Source organism: Onychomys torridus, chromosome 19 (assembly GCF_903995425.1).
Source record: "Onychomys torridus chromosome 19, mOncTor1.1, whole genome shotgun sequence".
NCBI classification, from domain to species: Eukaryota; Metazoa; Chordata; class Mammalia; order Rodentia; family Cricetidae; genus Onychomys; species Onychomys torridus.
The window spans coordinates 53427091-53446150 of record NC_050461.1 but is presented as its reverse complement, the minus strand read 5'-3'; the positions used below and the strand labels follow the sequence as shown (position 1 = coordinate 53446150).

General features: G+C 48.3%; 2 protein-coding genes across 4 annotated transcripts in view; one reads left to right on the top strand and one right to left on the bottom strand.

Annotated features, from left to right (window-relative positions):
* The window catches only part of Ezr (ezrin), a 44167-nt gene extending 41286 nt beyond the window's left edge, over positions 1-2881 (top strand). The window contains exons 11-13 of the mRNA XM_036169137.1: positions 254-346; positions 1270-1521; positions 1692-2881. Of these exons, the coding sequence (XP_036025030.1) occupies positions 254-346; positions 1270-1521; positions 1692-1856 (510 nt within the window). The 3' untranslated portion in view covers positions 1857-2881. The remainder of the gene's footprint in view (positions 1-253; positions 347-1269; positions 1522-1691) is intronic.
* Positions 2882-3118: 237 nt separating this feature from the next.
* Positions 3119-19060, bottom strand: part of Sytl3 (synaptotagmin like 3) — a 57079-nt gene continuing 41137 nt past the window's right edge. For 2 of the 3 annotated variants that reach the window (XM_036169133.1, XM_036169136.1), the window contains 7 exons: positions 17920-18098; positions 13862-13964; positions 8425-8595; positions 6858-6963; positions 5910-6015; positions 4526-4731; positions 3119-3366 (listed from right to left, as the gene is read on the bottom strand). In XM_036169133.1, the coding sequence (XP_036025026.1) occupies positions 3257-3366; positions 4526-4731; positions 5910-6015; positions 6858-6963; positions 8425-8595; positions 13862-13964; positions 17920-18098 (981 nt within the window). In that variant the 3' untranslated portion in view covers positions 3119-3256. The remainder of the gene's footprint in view (positions 3367-4525; positions 4732-5909; positions 6016-6857; positions 6964-8424; positions 8596-13861; positions 13965-17919; positions 18099-19060) is intronic. The other variant, XM_036169135.1, reaches the window with a different exon arrangement.

Sequence of the window (19060 nt, the reverse complement as noted above, 5' to 3'; positions counted from 1 at the left end):
GATCTGCTGCTGCAGCCGCAGGGAGCGGGCAGTGTGGGCTGGACTTGTCGGAATCCTCAGTCAGGGAGGTGGATGTGGGTGCCCCCCAGAGCCCCACAGACACACGGGGAGGTGCAGAGAAGAGTCCCCTGACCATGAAGGAGGAGGGGGCAAAGCTCATCACCTGGGAGGCCGATCGTTCTTGTGGGTGAAGGTTGGTTCACCACTGGACTCTGCCAGGCAGATTCTAGGAACCGCTGTGTCCTCCCTCTAGGCAGCAGAGCTGGCAGAGTACACCGCCAAGATCGCGCTGCTGGAGGAGGCTCGGAGGCGCAAGGAGGACGAGGTGGAGGAGTGGCAGCATCGGGTGAGTCTGACCCCAGAGACCTGCACAGCCGTGGGCACACCTGGGGCGGGGAGCGTGGCAGAGGGCTCTAGCTCGGCTGCGGGGTCACATCACAAGCTTCTGAACCCGCTCAGAGTCCTCCGCAGATGCCTTGACCCTGTTGAAGAGGTCGACCAGCAGGCTGGGGTTGGATTAGCAGAGGAACAAAGACCTCCTTAGTCCTTGTCCTTGCTTTGTTTCCCACCTCCCACGCTCTTTCGGCCATGATCAGACGCCCGCGACTGATCGGGAACTAGGTTTGATTCTAACTGCTTGGGTACCCCCTGTGAGGGGGTCACAGAGCTTTGAAGCAGGATGTGACAGTTGGAGTATACTGAAGAACCTTGGAGGTCCCCAGGCCAACGTGACAGCCCAGGCTCACCTTTGAGCCTGCTTCCTCAGATTGGGGCGGCATTAGTGTGGCCTTCTGCCTGTGTCAGTCAGGGTCAATCAGCTGTAGCTGAAAGAGCGCCCAGACCTCCACCTGTGTTCCCATGTCTCTCCCTGCATGTCCGCTTCTAGGAGCCCCTTTCTGGGGCTGCCCTGGGCCTGCATCTCCCATCCATACCTGACATGTTCTCTAACCCATTGTGAGCAGGTGAAGAAAGCCATATGTAGGGCAGATGAGGAAGGGGGTGAAGTGGATGAGAAAACCACTCAGAGTGAGAGGCATGCACAGACACTTCCGAGGGGGTGGCACTTCCGTAGCTGGAGTGTATACTAGGATTACAGGCAGAAAGAAATGGTGCTCTGAGGTGTCCAGCATCTGGACCTGTGGGTGCCACTGCTGCCGAGAGCCAAGCAGAGGCAGAATCCCTAGGCTCCCTGCTGGCAGACCATGCCACTTCTTACAAGACAGGCTGTGGGAAAGAGTTCCCATTTGACCAGCGGTCTCCTCTCCAAAGGCCAAAGAAGCCCAGGATGACCTGGTGAAGACCAAGGAGGAGCTGCACCTGGTGATGACGGCCCCGCCGCCCCCGCCACCCCCAGTGTATGAGCCGGTGAATTACCACGTGCAGGAGGGGCTGCAGGATGAGGGTGCAGAGCCCATGGGCTACAGTGCTGAGCTCTCCAGTGAAGGCATCCTGGACGACCGTAACGAGGAGAAGAGGATCACCGAGGCCGAGAAGAATGAGCGTGTGCAGCGGCAGCTGCTGGTGAGTGGGCAGAAGGGCTCAGGGTCCCATCCCCCAGCTCCGGTCTCTGCAAACAGCCCTTCCTCAGAACTCCACCCCCCCCCCCCACCCCGGGATGCTCTCCCATGTGATAGCACCCTGACTTCACAGGGGAAGGCAGGCAGGTAATGGACACTTGCTTCGTGTTGCAGACTCTGAGCAACGAGCTCTCCCAGGCCCGGGATGAGAACAAGAGGACCCACAATGACGTCATCCACAACGAGAACATGCGGCAAGGTCGGGACAAGTACAAGACGCTGCGGCAGATCAGGCAGGGCAACACCAAGCAGCGGATTGACGAGTTCGAGGCCATGTAAAGGCCAGGCCAGGCCCAAGGGCGGAGGGCACCTCACAGCAGGGCGTGTCACAGTTGGCTCTTCAGTACTCTTAAGTCTAGAAACCCCCTTGACAGGTTCCAGTTCCAGTCCCTTAAAGAGCAGTTACGGGGCAGCCCTGTTCTGCACCAGGCCCCCGTGGAGCCCCCCTGGTTACTTCCACTTATACCATAGTGCCAAACAGGCCAGATTTCCATGGCAGTTACTGAGTCACTTCCTGTGTGAAGCAGGATAGATTGCAGTGGATTTGGATGCCTCCAAAGTCTAAAGAACTTCAAGCTGGCCCAGGTGACACAGGTTCATTATCATTAGGGACCACACTGTGGCTTACACATGGGTGCCATACTTTCTCTAGTTTCGAAATGAGCTCAAATCGATTATGTTCTTAATTTCTATGAAGGATCCATCTCTGTGTTTTGGGGCGGTGGGGGGGTGAAAATGATTTTGCGGTGTGAGTCTAAAACACGCTTCTTGCAGAGTTTCCTTCCTGCACACCACTGGCCGAGTCTGCGGCGGTCCTCCAGAGTGCACGGTACAGGACCCTCCGATACAAAACTGTTTTCATGCTTACTGTTAGCATACATTGTTGGACTTATATTCCTAGTGATTTGCTATAGAGATAGTATTTATATAAGTGATAATATGGGTTTGTAACGTTAGTTTTCAAAAGGGAAAGTTTTGTTCTGTATATTTTGTTACCTTTTACAGAATAAAAGAATATTAAGAACCATGTAATCGAGACACTTGATCGGACGTGGGGCAGTTGGGAGCTGCCTACTGCAGTAATCGTATCTGTACATAATGTTAGGGGGGTTTTTTTGTGCATGTAAATGCACACTTCAATTTTCTGTCAGTTTCTTATTTAAAAAAAATACACACTGAGAGCATTCATACTCAGACCCTGGAGGGACTCTGACCGTTTATTGTGAGCGCCTATCCCTACCTGTTTTCAGTTCCTGTCTTCCTCAGTTCCAATGTATGCACAATAAAAGCTCTCCGAGGCCTTGTGTCTGCTTGCGTGGGGGATTTTTGGGGACATGCCAGCCCACTAACCAGAAAGATGTCTTCCCAGGCTCTTCCTTCACTGGGAGGCTTTCCACAGGCAAACAACACTCACACTCACCACACTTTTTTTTTTCTCTCCCTGGAACACAAAGCTTGTTAATAAATGCTGGGAGCCGCGGACCGCTGTTGAGCATTTATTGAAATCAGGACGTTTGCAGTCAAGTCCGGAACCTCCCCCTGGCTGGGTAGGGAGCAGTCTTTGTTCTGTTCTCTAGCAACACACCAGAACTACAGTCAGTTACTGGTGGTCCGGTGGGTCTGATTCTGCGGCAATCTCACATCCCGTCGACCTCTGCGGGTAGGCAGTCACCTCAATCTCAGTGCAGGACCAGGGTCATGTCTGTCCATAAGTTGGGACTGGACAGAACTTTCTGCCACTGAAGCTTGGACTGTGAACATGAGTCCGTACAACCCGCAGCACCTCCCTCTGCAATGAGATAGTAGGTGGTGGTGGGTGAGAATGTCACTTTGCCCTCCCTAGATTTTGAGCTAAGGAGAATCTCGCCGGTTCTCTCCCTCAACTTGAGACTAAGAGGGACCCTGCCTCTGCACAGGAGGTATTTGAACAGGATGTACTGGGGCATTCCTCAGAAGGACACCCCCAAAGTCTAGGATTCATGCTCAAAAGCGGTGATTCTCAACCTGTGAGTTGTGACCCTTTGGGGATCTCATATGACCTTTCACAAGGGTCACCTAAGACCATCAGAAAACAAATACTTAACAATTCATAACAGTAGCAAAATTACAGTTCTGAAGTAGCAAGGAAAATAATTTGATGGTTGGGGGTGGTCACCACTACACGAGGGAATTGTATTAAAGGGTTGCAGCATTAGGAAGGTTAAGAACCACTGATCTAAAAGGAGGGGAGGTGGACTCCAGACATCCACTTCTTCCCGGTGGGCATCATGGAACTTAATTCTGAGGCCTGAGGTGGTCTGGAGGCCCTGGTTTTTTTGTGGAAAGGATGTCTCAGAGGAAGGGTTTACTTTGAAACATGTGCATTCTAAGGAATGCAATTCCAAGTCCTGTTTACTAATTCTTAGCTGGCAATCTCTTGGAGAGATGTCTGGAGGTGGCTGGGGAGGGCGTAGATGTCGGAGCCCTGCTGAGAACTAGATGGGAATACAGAACCTGCCCATTCCCAGTAGGAGGCTGTCCATACAATGCCAGCAGCCTCTGGGTAAGCTACAGTGAATGGTGCCCTTGTCTGTCCCCTTGGTGACGTCTTTCCAGATGTATGTTTGTCTGGGTTAAGATATTAAGAAAATAATCCTCTTATGATTGACACTGGAACAGAAGTAAACATTGTCCCTTGCCTGTTGTGAGCCCTGAAGCTTTTGTTTCTTTAGCTGATCCAAATCTGATTTAAATTGCTGAAATACTTGGCTGTATTATCTCTCTGTTGTAGAGTTAAACCTGGACTTGGGAATTCCCATTATGACGGGACAGGGCAGTTTCAAAGCCAGCTGAATCGTTGACACTGTAGAAATCCGTACCCATGTAGGGCAATCACTAAGGACATAAACCTGTGGTTTTCACCGATAAACTCCGGGAGACATAGATCCACAAACAGTGAACAGACTTACTTGAACCAAGCCTGGCTCCCCCAAGCAGGCGGTCGTTCATACCAAAGATGGCCTGGTCCCAGACAGTCAGCTCCAAGCTGGACTGCCTCAGCTGGGAGCTGCTGACACCATTGAACACGAAGGAGTGTTTCCATTGGGGACAAGCCTGCTTCTTCAACACTGGGGACTTCACACGCAGTTTCTGCTGGTCTGGCAGAGTGAGACAGCTGAAGGAGGAAACAGGAACCTTGAGGCCACAGCACAGCATACAACCCCCTTCCCCATAGGTACCTGTCAGTTTGTCAGCCGCACCCATTCTATGCTGAACTGGGTTAGAATCTTGAGGCCTGTCCACGTGCCTTCTCCCTAGAATTCCTGTTTCCTTTTCGAGCTAGGTCCCACATCAGGTATTTAGGGTAAGTTGGAATTCTGTGGCATATGGCCCTCATTGTGATTCATGGCCACACCACCATTAAAACCAATGCCGAGGGACCAGGACTCTGTATGTACATGGCTTCATTTTGTCCCGTTCTCAGAAAATACACTTAGGAAGGCTAGCTTGCCCTAGGGCATACACAGTAGTAGCAAGGGGTTCTGTCCTGACAAGCCACCATTTTTTCCATGCTTCAGGAACTGGGGTTCATGCCTTAATTATTAGTGTTTTCTCTTGAGGATACTGGCATGCCTGTAGTGACTAAGAATGGTACAGAGTGACCATCTGAAGCTTAATGTAAGAGGAGGTGCTGAGCTAGGGAACTGCTACCTGACCTTTTTCATATTCAACTTCAAAACTGATTTCTGGTATATCAAGAACTAACAAGTCTGGGTTTCTGTTTAAAATTTGCTGTTCCCAGCCAAACTTCTTATAACCAAACCTTGTTTCTTGGACTTCTCAGTTCTTAAAAATAGGCTATATTCAGTTTTCTTTTTAATCTAATTACTTTGTGTGTGCATTCATGTAAGAACAAGTGAGCATATCACCCATGTGTTGGACACAGCCCAACTTGCAGAAGCTGGTTCTTCCACTGTGTGGTTGGTTCCAGGGGACTAGACTCAGGCCATCAGACCTGGCAAGGTCGGAGCCAGCCCTTTAGATTTTCATAGGAAAGTTAAAATAAGATGAATTCAAATGGTCTACATTTTGTGGTGTTTCCTACAGTTGTTTTTTTTTTAATTATTTATTCTTATCTTTTGTACATTGGTGTTTTGCCTGCATGTAAATCTGTGTGAGGGTGTCAGATCTTGGAGTTACAGACAGTTGTGAGCTGCCATGTGGTTGCTGGGAATTGAACCCAGGTCCTCTGGAAGAGCAGTCAGTGCTCTTAACCACTGAGCCATCTCTCCAGCCCCCTACAGATTTTGGACCATGTTCAGTATATACTCACCCGGCACATCTAATACCTACCCCTTAACAAATGAGTTTAAGGTACCATCTGAGCGCACGGGTAAATTTTTGGCTCCCAGCACAACCAAACAAAGTTGACCATTAAGCGATAACTGACCTTCTGTCCCTGGAAGGAAAGTCAGAGCTTGTATTAAACATGTTTTTCCTGATATGTTAGTATCAGTATCAACGACCAGAGAAGACCCACAGCCTCTTGGCCAGGAGAGGCACTGTTCCTCCATGCCTTCACTGGCTTTGCCCACACACTGCCTCTGCAGCCAACATGCAGGCGGACTGGAAGAAGCAGTCAAATGCCAGGAAGGTGGCAGTTATACAGGGGACTCAAGAAACCACGGGGAGAAAAGCTGTGAATGCTGATCGTAACTCATGGTCTGAGAAGGGAGCCATATGCGCTCGCTGCTGTTCTAGGGAGGTCCTTCCTGAGGACCTCAGGCAGGTGCATGCTGCCGGCCCTGGGAGCTGGGAATCAGAATGTCCTATTCCTGCCAAAGTCATTAAACTACCCTTTGTCATTGAGAGTCCCCCACCCCCAACCCCCATGTCCTTGTCTGACCTCACCGTCCATGTACCTTGCATTATCTAAGTTAAACAGCTTGAGGCTCTGCCCTTGACCCGCTCCACCTCCATCTCTCTCAGCCTCCAGCTCCCAGTGCCCTAGAAGCACCCTTGCCTGGTTCCTGTACTCTGGATGCATGCCGCCACAGTGTCCCTTTTCTCAACGGGGCCACCAGAGACTGTCCAGTCTAGACTTTAGGAAGGATGACTCGTGTCCTGGAGGCCTAGCCTATTCCGGTCACCCATGTCCCCTCAAGTCACAAGCTCCAGGGACTGGAAAGTGTAAGGTCAGTGTAAGCAGTGGAAAATCTTTTGCCTACCTCAAACTGCCTGCCCTCTGGGCTTTGGGGACGGGGACACAAACAAATGCTCAAGGGGCTGGAGGTCACTAACCTTCTCGGGCCTCCTGGAGCTTTCTTGGTCCTGCAGGAAGGACCAGCTTGGCCCGAACAGCAAGTTCTCCATTGTTCTGAGGAATATTATCTTCATGTTTCTCAGCCTGAGGGTGAGAGGCAGAGCTCAGAAGCAGGATCTTTGCCCCACACCTCCGAACGACCTGTGCTGTGTGGTTGTCCCAACCCAGTCCATAAATGCCCTACCCCACCCCCACAGACCCTCTCAAGGCCTAGGGATGGAATGGGGATGCCTGGTGAACTAGTCCTCTGTCCTCACTGACTCATCCCTGCCTTCCTTAGCCCCTCAACATGGGAGGAGCAATTCACTGCCTTAGAACATCGGAACATTGGAAGCCATTGGGCACAGCATAACCCCAGGGAAGCCTGGGTTTGGAAAAACAAAAAACAACACACACACACACACACACACACACACACACACACACACACACACACACCAAGATCCGTCCCCATCCACCAGCTCGCCTTAGGTCAGTAAGGATTAGAACTACCCTTCCATGCCAATGCCTCCTTCAGGTACTGAAGGCAGAAAGGGTTGCAGACTGTGTGTGCCAAAGCCACACATGATATAGCTCTGTAGTCCATGGGTGTCCAGTCCCTGTAGGGACACCACTCACAAGTGGCCCCTCTGGTCATGAGTGATGTCAGAAAGTGAATGAAAAACCCAGCGAGATGATCCTGAGTCTGATGGACCTTCCATCCCAGGGTGTGGAAAAGTATGCTGGGAGGGACTGTCATGGCTGCCGCCACCAGAAGTGAGAAGCTACCCTCGGGGTAGCCAGGACTCCTGGAAGCCTGCTTGGGCCAGCTACCATCTGCACTGAAGCCTTCAACAGGTCCTTCGGTGCCAACTGGGACACTTAGGTCTAGAAAGCAAGTCCCAGCCCCAGAGTATCCTGGCACCAGAGCCCCACGGCAGGCCTGCGGACACTCATTCCCCATTCAGTGATAGGTGCTGGGCTACTCTTAGCTGGCATCAGGTGGGGTGACTTTAGCTTGGCACTCTGCTGCTACCCCATTTCACCAAAGGAGGCTGGGTGGGACACACATGGTTGCCAGCCAAAGATGTCCCAGCCTCTTCATGCTGCGAGTGGGGGCTGGGCAGTGGTGGCTTATCCTCTGAGAAAAAAGTGAGTTCATGGTGGCTGGGCACAGTTGGCCCCTGTGTAGTTTGAGTGAAAAATGTCACTCCCCAGGCTCATGAATTTAAACTCCCAGTGGGTGGTGCTGTTTGGGGAGGTGAAGCCTTGCTTGAGAAAGTGTGTCACTGTGGGTGGGCTTTGAGAGTTCAGAACCTCACCCCACATCATTTGCCCTTTCTGCTTTCTGCTGGCCCTTAAGGTGTGAGCAATCTCCAAGCATCCTGCTCCTGCTGCTGTGCCTCCCTACCATGAATGACTCTATCCATCGGGAACCTACACATACCCTGTGTAAGTGGCTTCTGGTCATGGTGTTTTATCACAGCCACAGAAAAGTGACAAATATAGGACCACCACCACCACCACCACCACCACCACCACCCCCCCCCCCCCCGCAAGACACACCTTGGCCCGAAGTGGATACCATCGTGCATTCTGTGTTGAACTGTCCTCAAAGTCCCATGTGGCCAGAGGAAGGATCACTTCTCCGAGGAACACCCTCCGGGCAAGGGTGCCCAGGTGCCACACAGAGACCTGCAGCCTCCGGGTCACCAGCTGGGGGAGGTCGACCTGATACTAAAGATGCAAAGACAAGACTGTCAGCCGGGTCTCCTAGAACCACCCCCAGGCCTGCACAGGCTGAGCCCTGAGACTCGGCCGCAGCCAGAGTCCAGGTATAGTCAGGATGGGCCAGGCTAGACCTCGTTGCCTCTTGACCAAGTGCTTTGAGCTCTCTCACAGTCCAGTTCTCATCCCCTCCCCCAGCCCTGTTCCCACCCAACACCCTTTCCTATCTTTCAGATGAAAGTCCTTGCCTAGCCCAGGACTCTGGGAAACCAAACCAAGAACTGTGTCAACATAGGCCTTTACACAGGACCACACTGCACCAAGCCAGTATTATCCCAAAATACTGAACACCAGACTTGGGATTTTTTTTTTTTTTTTAATGCAGTGGGATCATAGCTGGGAATTAAAGATATATTTGACACCCTTCATGTCCTGGGACCCATCCCCAGTACCACAGTAAAATAAATAAATAAGCAAACAAACATAAATAAATGCAAAGTACAAGATTCCACAGCGGTATGTTTCCCTTGAATAGGAAAATGCATGTGAATGGAATGTGGGAACCGGGATCAGGAATGGAGGTGACACATGGCCCTTCTGAAGGCTGTGCCACACGGAACACTCCATCTCAGCCTCTGGGAGCCCAGATTAGTCTGTACACTGTACTTTTTCAATAACAAATGCCAAGTGCGAGCTGCTGGGCCCTGTCTTGTAGCGGGCATCTTTGGCCTCTGCAGGTACAAGCGAGGTCAATACTATGAGTCACTCAGAAGGTGGGTGTGGCCCCCCTCAGTCTCCAAGCCATCAGCGGTGAGTGGCATTGCCACCCACATACCCAGCCCTGAGCTCTCACTGCTGATCTTGGCACTGTGCTGCCGACGCCAGCCTTGTGGCGTGGTGCAACCAGACACGCGCAGCCACCGGGGACCTGTGCGTCTGGTTGGATTTTGCACCCTCCTCATTCTCGGCACTTTCTTTTGAGGGAGAAGATGGAAGGAAACAGGGATTGAGACACTGTGACCTATCTCCATTTTCAGACAGAGAGGGGTGGTAGTGATAGGTGCTGTCCCACCCTACCCATCTCCTCTTCCCTCTGGGATCCATGTGCGGTGGGTCTAAGCACTCTTGAGCAATGCATGTTCCCAATCCACAGCCCTTGGTTCTCGTTTTTTTTCTGCTTTCCAAATCCCTGTTTGAGACAAGGGTCTCACTATGTAACCCTGGCTGTCCTGGAATTCACTATGTAGCCCAGGCTGGCCTTGAACTCACAGAGATCACCTGTCTCTACCTCCCCAGTGCTGGGATTAAAGGCACAGGCACTGCACCCGCACCCTGTTCCATGTCTCCCTCTCTCATGAGCAGTCGGTTAAGCTAACTTGCTGACCTCTGAGAAATAAGGCTGTTCCGAGAAGAGGGTCATGGTGCCGTGGGGCCACAGTGTCACCTGAGGGCCATTCCCTAATGGCTCACTCTGTAGCTCCTTGTAGGGCTCCCTGGGACACTCGGGATTGAGGACATTTCCTAGGTCCTCACTAGCCGCTCACCCCTATCTGATGAGCAGGACTAGTCTCCTCTAATAACTGAATTTACTGTGCCAAACAAGAACTGTCTTGTGCTATGTCTCCAAAGCCTGTACCATGCATGGTCTGAGGCTGGTGTAGACTATGGGGTCTGACATACAAACAGCTTCAGAGGCCATGAGCAGACAAGGACCAAATCTGCCATCTCCATTCCTTTCAGACTCCCAGAGAGTCTCAAAGGGAGTAGAAACCTCCTTAGAGCTCAGAGGGCCCCAAGAAACAGTCTATCCAGAAGACATTGGCAGTCGAATTTTAGAGCCTCACCTTTGTGTGTATGGTGTGTGTGTGTGTGTGTGTGTGTGTGTGTGTGTGTGTGTGTGTGTGCAGTATGTATATGTGGTACATGTGGTGTGTGGTGTGGTATGTGTATGTGTGGTGTATGCTATATGAGATGGTTGTATGTCTGTGGTGTATGTTGTATGTGGTGTGTTCATGGCATGTGTGCCTGTAGGGCATGTGTGTGTGGGGGGCATGTATGTGTGTGTGTCTGGTGAGGTGTATGCTGTATGCAGTGTGTGTATTATGTGGTGTATGTTGTATGTGGTGTGTGTGATGTTTGTGTGTAGGGCATGTGTGTATACGTGTCTGGTGTGGTGTATGCTGTATGTAGTGTGTGTGATGTTTGTGTGTAGGGCATGTGTGTATGTGTGTGTGTGTGTGTGTGTGTGTGTGTGTGTTTGTGTCTGTGTCTGGTGTGGTGTATGCTGTATGCAGTGTGTGTGTTATGTGGTGTATGTTGTATGTGGTGTGTGTGATATGTGGTGTGTGTGATGTTTGTGTGTAGGGCATGTGTGTGTACGTGGTGTGTGTGTGTATGGTGTGTGCTATAGTATGTTATTTGTATAGGTGCATATGAAGGCCAGAGATTAATATTAAGAGTCTTCCTCAACTGATTATTTCCCTTTTTTTTTTTTTTTGAGACAGGATCCCTCAACTGGCCAGGCCGCCTGACCAATAAGCCCCAGGGACCTTCCTGTTTCTCTTCCTGAGCACCTAGGTTATACACACATGTCACAACTGTCTTTTCACATGGGTACTGACTCCTCATGCTTCTGTGGCAGGTACCTGACCAGCTGGGTCTTCTCTCTAGCCCAGGCCTCAACTTTAACACACACACTACGGACAAGATGGTGTGTAATCAGGATAGAATAGCGGTCACACTCCACCCTCATTACATCAACCCATGCTCATTTCTCAAAACCCACCAGAGGTGGTTCTCATAGCCATCTTCCCTTGGTTTTTACAAACTTCCTAGATACCAAAACCAGAGGGAAGGGAAGTGCTAGTTCCTACCACATTTTTTAAAAAAATTGACCTGGGCCAGGCAGCGGTGGCACACGCCTTTAATCCCAGCCAGGAGGATCGCCCTGAGTTCAAGAACAGCCTGGTCTATAAAGCGAGATCCAAAACAGGCACCAAAGCTACATGGAGAAACCCTGTCTCGAAAAACAAAAACAAACAAACAAAAGAAAATCAACCTGGAACTCACAATGTAGATCAAGGCTGGTCTTGAACTCACAAAGATCCGCCTGCCTCTGTCTCCCTAGTGCTGGGATTAGAGGCATGCACCACCATGCCTGTAGGAGTTTCCTCAAGAATAAATTTGGCCTGTGTTAGAACACTACAAAATGAAGACATTATTCTTTCAAATAGATCTAAAAAATTTGCTAAGACCCTAAAACATGCCTAACAGACTATAATTGTGATTTCTTTGAGATCTTGCATGTAATTTAAATAAGGCAAGTAAGACTTTTAAATTGAACTCTATAATTAAATACTTATCTAAAATAGTTCACATCTCATTTCTCGGGCCTCCTCAGCCTTGCATAAAATACCTTATTGGACTTATAATATTTCAATATCAACCTAAAATGTGCTGGGTAGCACATAACTTTCAAATGTCTCCCAGGAAGTGAGTAGCCTGCAGACCTCACTGCAATGGTCGCATGTGGGTGGCCAGCAGAGTGGAATCTGGGAACAGAGCACGTCAGGCCCTGCCTACATCTGCTGAGTCAGAATCTGCAATTTAAAAACCCGAACAGGGGATCCCTAACCACAGGCTTTCCGGGACAGCCTCTCCATTGTGAGTTCTTGCTAAGCTCCTTCATCTGCCCAGGTCTAATTTCCCATTGGCAGATGAAGGTTCTAATACCATCCTTGGTGCATACGTGAAGCACTTGGCCAGAGCAGAGGCTCAGGGAACAATGGCTATTATTATTATTATTTAATGAATTCAAGGCACTGTGCCAGCCCCCCACATGGCCCCTGACTGCTACTACTTGCCAAGAAAGGCAGACAAAGCCCTCAGCTCTTGCCAGTGCCAGACAGCAGGGCTTCTGAGCTGCCAGTCATGGCTGGGGTTTCCACAGGTCCAGGCAGCCCATCTGGCTGGAGCAGCCACAGCCCATCCTGGGACTTCCTCTACCTCAAATGAGATGATGAGGGTCTGGCTCTGCTCTGAGGCGTAATCTTGTTCCTTAGTAGCACAGACAATGAAGATTCAAATAATTCCTTTATATATACTTTTTGTCTTTGTGTATGTGTGATGTGTGTATGATGGGTGTGTTTATGATATGTGTGTATATGATATGTGCATGATGGGTGAGTATATGATGCATGTATGAAGGGTATGTATAATGGATGTGCAGGATGGGTGTGCATGTGATGCATGTATGAAGGGTATGTAAAATGGATGTGCAGGATAGGTGTGTATATGATGTGTGTGATAGATGTGTATATGATGGGTGTGTGTAATAGATGTGCAGGATGGGTGTGTATATGATGTGTGCATGATGGGTATGTATATGATGTGTGCATGATGGGTGTGGATATGGTGCATGTATGAAGGGTATGTATAATGGATGTGCAGGATGGGTGTGTATATGATGTGTACATGATGGGTGTGTATAATGGATGTGCAGGATGGGTGTGTATATGATGTGTGCATGATAGGTGTGTATATGATGTGTGCATGATGGATGTGTATATGATGTGTGCAGGATGGGTATGGATATAATGCGTGCATAAAGGATATGTGTAATGGATGTGCAGGAGGGTATGTAGGATGTCTATCTGCACATGAATGGTGAGTACATGTGAGTACAGGCACTTGCATGGACACCTTTGGAGGTCAGAGAACAACCGTCTACCTTGTTTGAGATGGGGTCTCTTGTTTCTCCACTGTGTCCACCAGGTGTCCTGCTGGTTTCTAGGGACCCCATTGTCTCCACCCCCATCTTGCCATAGGACACAGTGCTGGAGTCTGGCTTTATGTGGGTTCTGAAGACACTACCTACTGCCATCTCCCTGGTCCTGTAATTTGTTTTTTTATAAAAATGACTCTTTTTAATAAAAAGAAAAGAAACCTACAGGTTTCATCTATTCCAATAAAGAGGCACTTCTGCAAAAGAATAAAACCCAGTAGCTTCATTAAGTCGCTCTTTGCCCAGGTGTTAGCATGAGACGTGCATTTTCCTAGGAATCATTAATCCAAAGCTGTGTCCAGAGTCTGGCAGAGTCAAAGGCTGACATCTGCCTTCTATCAGCTCGGCACTGATTGACAGAGCCGTGAAGAAATGTATCAGTGTCTGCATTTATATTTAACTGACTCAAGAGTTTCAAAGAGGCACGCTGGCCTCTGACCCTAGACCCAGCCTGGGATAGGGCAGACTCGGGAATGTCTGGCCAGCAAGTACCTTCAAGGTTTCCTCAAAAGTCGGGTCCAGAGTGTTCTTCTGGACTTGTGTCTTGCGTTTTCCCTGGGAGGACTTGTCTGGCAGCAGGTGGGTCTTGACATACCTAGTGGGCAGAGACAGAAGAACAAGGAGGGAACTCAGCATGGGGTGAACAGAGCTCAGGACAGTACAGTGTAGCATCAGTGGTTTCTTGCCCTGCTTCCCTGCTGGGACGTGAGTTGAGAGGCAAGATTTGCATTCTGACTTGAGTGTGTGTGTGTGTGTGTGTGTGTGTGTGTGTGTGTGTGCAAACATGTACATGTATGCACCTTTACATGGAGGCCACAGGCTGATGTTTGATGTCTTCTTTAATTGCCCTCAACCTTATTATTATTATTATTATTATTATTATTATTATTATTATTAATGCATGGTCTTCCATTGAACCTGGAGCTCCTCCTTAGGCTAGGCTGTGTGGTCTACAAGCCCCAGGGCTCCTCCTGTCTCTACTTCCCCATCTCTGAGATGACTGATATGCTGTACCATGCACAGTTTTTAAGTAGATGTTGTTGGGATCCAAACTCACACTTGTAGAGCAAGCACCTTACCGACCGAGACATCCCCCGACAGCCCACAACTTGAGCAATCAGTGCCGTGTGAGTAACTCCTGCTGAATGTTCCTAAGACTGCGGGTAACCTTGACCTCGCTCCCCCCCTACTTCTAGGGCCTGTCCCTGTTCCTCATCTCCCATTTGATGATGAGTGGAACAAGATGTTCCAAGTACATGCCAGGCCCCCTCTTCCCACCTCCACCCATTGCTACCCTGTGCCCTCAGAACTAAGGAAGAAAATAGAAACTGACTCACACTTAGCTTTTGGCTCAGAGACCTCAAAGACTATACTCTTTCCAACAAAAGATCCTGCCTTTGAACCCATGTAAGGAGAACTGCTCATCTACATCCTTCTATAACTCACTTTTCCCCCCATTAGCACACAGTTGAGATTCATCCCCCTGCAGATGGCACTTTGATTCCTCCATTCTCCTCTGTGTCACTGTACTGGATCATCATAATTCATTAGCCTCGAAAGTTTCCTTACGCCTTAGTTCCCACTATAGTCTACAGTCCTGATATATGCTTGCAGTGGTCACAAACTAGAATTGGCAGCGTATATGCTAATTGCATCCCCAGCCTGTATGCATGCTGTCAATTTTAATAGATCAGGACAAATCCAATCTCTTTAAAGTAAAAGGGAGTATTTGGAAGCCGGGCAGTGGTGGCGCATGCCTTTAAACTCCAGCACTTGGGAGGCAGAGGCAGGCATTTCTCTGTGAGTTCATGACCAGCCTGGTCTACAAAGTGAGTTCTAGGACAGCCAACAACAATTAAAAAATTTAATTTAGTTTTTCTCTAATACTTTATGGTTACGTTTTAAATAATTAATTTTCAGTCTTTCTTCTTTGTATACATAAAACATTGCTTTGACTAAATTTTGAAATGTGAGAGTCAGGGGGTGTTTTGGGAACCAGGACTATTCCAGATCCCCGGGGCTATGGTATCTTCAGAGGAAAAGAATCTGAGGCCAGACAATAAGAGGATCTTTATGGAAAATTGTAATTGCTATAGAAACTTGTACTTTGATGGGGTAGGCAGAACTGAGGAGCTATTGAAGGCTTTAGGGTGGAGAAGAGTGTGATTAGCTCATCAGTCCATTGCTTTTCTTACCATCACTTGTGAGAGCTAGTAATTGAAACCGTTTGGAGGGGAAAAGTCCTTGCCTTAAGCCATACCAGAAACCAATTCTTCTACTTCTAATATGAGGTGAACTAAGGTGAATATATATGTTCATATATATGTCACACACACACATATATGAAGAAAATAGAAATATGTTCCTGTGTACATAATTTCCAAGTGATATGGGAATTCTATACACACACAAAAAGCAGATTTTAAAGAAACTGTTGTTGCTAGAGAGATTTGTTTGTTTGTTTGTTTATTTGAAATAGGATCTTGAACATAGTCCAGACTGTCCCAGAAGCCTAGGCTGGCCTGGACTCAGAAGGCCCCCCCGTCTCAGTCTCCCACATATATATTTTAGTTTTCTTTCTGTCTTTTCCTTGTAGTGCTGGCAATCACAGCAGGGGCTTGCACATTCAAAGCCCTGAGTCCTGCCCTCAGAAGCAGGGCCTTAAAAGGAAAGGCTTGGAGTGGTCCGTGGTGGCTCACACCTTTAATCCCAGCACTCGGGAGGCAGAGCCAGGCGGATCTCTGTGAGTTCGAGGCCAGCCTGGTCTACAGAGCGAGTTCCAGGACAGGCGCAAAAACTACACAGAGAAACCCTGCCTCGACAAAAAAAAAAAAAAAAAAGGCCTGGAAAATTTATCACGTCAAATTTTCCCCAAGAAAAGGCACCACAAATAACCCTGAAAAGAAGCAATAGCTAGAATAAGTGATGTAAAAAAAAAAAATACATAACAGATGTAGAACTGTCAAATTCTATTTTAAACAGGGTTTTTAACCATTTCCCTGGGGCTGAGGTCTGGCATGTACAAGGCTGAGGCCTAATCCTTTGCACCCCGAAACAAATTCCCGAGGGCTGGAGAGGGACTGAAGATATAAGATCACTCAGGCACCTGCATGCATGTACACACACACACACAGAATAATAATAATAATAGTAATAATAATAATAAGCATGGGTTGAAGATATGAACAGAAAGTTCATCCCAGGGGAAAGCCAAGTGTCTAATGCCTCTGTGGGAACCTTTGCTCCTCTCAGTTGGTTATCACCTCTAAATAGTAGTGATATTTCTTTCTATATCAGTGGGAAACATTTTAAAAGTTACTTTATGAGAGGCTGGAGAGACAGCTCAGAGGTTAAGAATCCCTGCTGCAGGGTTCAGTCCCCAGCACCCACACAGTAAGTGTAACTCCATTCTATGGCATCCAACGCTCCTTTCTGGTGGTTTGAATGAATGGGCCTGCCCCATAGGCTCATGTGTTTGAATACTCGGCCCCCAGCGGTGGCACTGTTTGGGAAGGACTGGGAGGTGTGGCTGTGTTGGAGGAGGTGTGTCACTGGGGGCGGGCTTTGAGTTTTCCAAAGACTTGTGCCAGGCCCAATCTCAGTCAGGCTCTCCCTCCCTTTCTGCCTTGTGGATGGGGGTCAATATGTGAGCTCTCAGCTGCTCCCTTACTTCTCCATCATTGACTCTAACTCTCCGAAACCGTAAGATGCCTTGGTCGCAGTGTTTTATCTCAACAATAGAAAAGCCATTAAGACACATGGGCACTGCACACCCAGGGTGCACAGACATACATGCACACAAAGCATCCATACACATAAAACAAAATAGATCTTCAAAAAGTTGTTTACGAATTGTGTGAGGAAGAGGTTAATTTTATTTTCAGGCAAAACATCCATACACATAAAACGAAATAGATCTTCAAAAAACTATTTACAAACTGTGTGAAGGAAGATGTTAATTTTGTTTTTCCTGTATGAAATCAAACTTCCAACACCCTTTACTGAAGGTCACCTTTCCCCACTGATTGGCTATAGCTCCTTGACATGCACTGAATGTTGTTGCCCCTAAATTTCAACTCCTGTGTTGGAACTTAACTCCCATGTGATGATATTTGGAGGTGGGGCCTTTGGGAGGTGGTTAGGCGTGAGGGTGGCCCTCATGAATGGGATTTGTGCTCTTATACAGGAGTCCTCAGAGAGCTGCCCTTCCCTGCTTCTCTCATGGGATGACAGGCACAGACGTCCATCTGTGGACCAGGGAGCTGGTCCTCACTAGACACCAGCTCTGTCAGCACCTGGGCTTCCCAGCATCCGCAAATGGGAGGATAAATTTCCGCTGTCTCTTACCCATCCAGTCTTTAGCCATCTGTTTTCAGCAACTCTAATGGTCTGAAATGTCCCTTGGGCCTCCAAATTCCCATATATGTGAAGGTCTATAAAGTTAGACTTTGATTTTCTATTGACCTGTCTTTAACCCTGCATCAGCAACACATCCAAGGACCACAGCTACCTGACGCCAAACTTCAATTAAAAGAAACCCAACAACTTACGGGTTGCACTTCCTCTTCTTCTCCTCTCCGTAGGCCAGGTTCTTACAGGTCTTGATGTGTATTTCTAAAGAACGGCTTTGATAGCAGTAATGAATGGCAAATTCTATTTCTCCAGTGACATTAGCGTTGTCAAAATTACCCATCTCCGTGCAGGTGCTGTTAATGCTAATTAAGCTTCCCTGGAATCAATGGCAGACATAATAAATTAACTCACAGTCAATAAGTTTATTTTGCAGTTCTGCACTCGCGATCACGGTTCACATAGGGCACGCATCCTGACTCATGCTAAGCTGCTACATGCACCCCAGCCTGCACTTTGCTAACCCAAGTTGCCACCTGGTGACTCCTAAAGCAATGAGGCATCCTCAGCAGACCGTCTTCCCTCCTTATGTCTCTGCCTGGCAATAATGTCTTTACCATGAGTCACTGGGGTGAAGTGGACTAGCTCATGTGCCTGCCATTCTGTAAACTTACGTCTTGGACCAGATGGTATCTGTGGCTGGATGCTGTGGGTAAAGCAGCAGACAGTGAGACTAAGTGGCAGAGGCTAGAATCAGAGACCACTGACTCCAGGGCTAACTCTGCTACTCACTGGCTATGTCCAAGTCTAACAGAGAACAATAACACCGACCTCAGAGTTATACCAAATGACTTATGTGGACTGTGGGAAGATAATATATTATATTTGCACCTACAATAGAAATGAAATGTCTTCAAATATTAGAACAGTCCAAGCTTAAATGATCCATGAAGGTTTGCATCACAGGATGCCTATGCCTAGAAGATTAAGTGATCTTATCGCCATTAAATTTGCTTAAATAACCGACACCATTTGTGAGTAGTTCACGTCCGTACTGACTTTGTAGGAACAGTGAAGCCTAAATAATTTCTGTTTCTGATACCCAACGGGCTCCTCCATACTGTAAAACCAAGAAAGTCTACAGCAGAAAGCTATAACTGGCAGAGAGAGAGATTAAAAACCAAACCTACTCAAAGGGCCTGGGACCTGCCTTAACTAATGCCAACAGCCAGCACCGCCACACCCAGCATCAGAAAAATGTCGTCTAACAAACCACGTGACAGTGGGATTGGAAAAGAACTTTAAACCAGTATATACTCAAAGGCAGCGGGATGGTGAGGC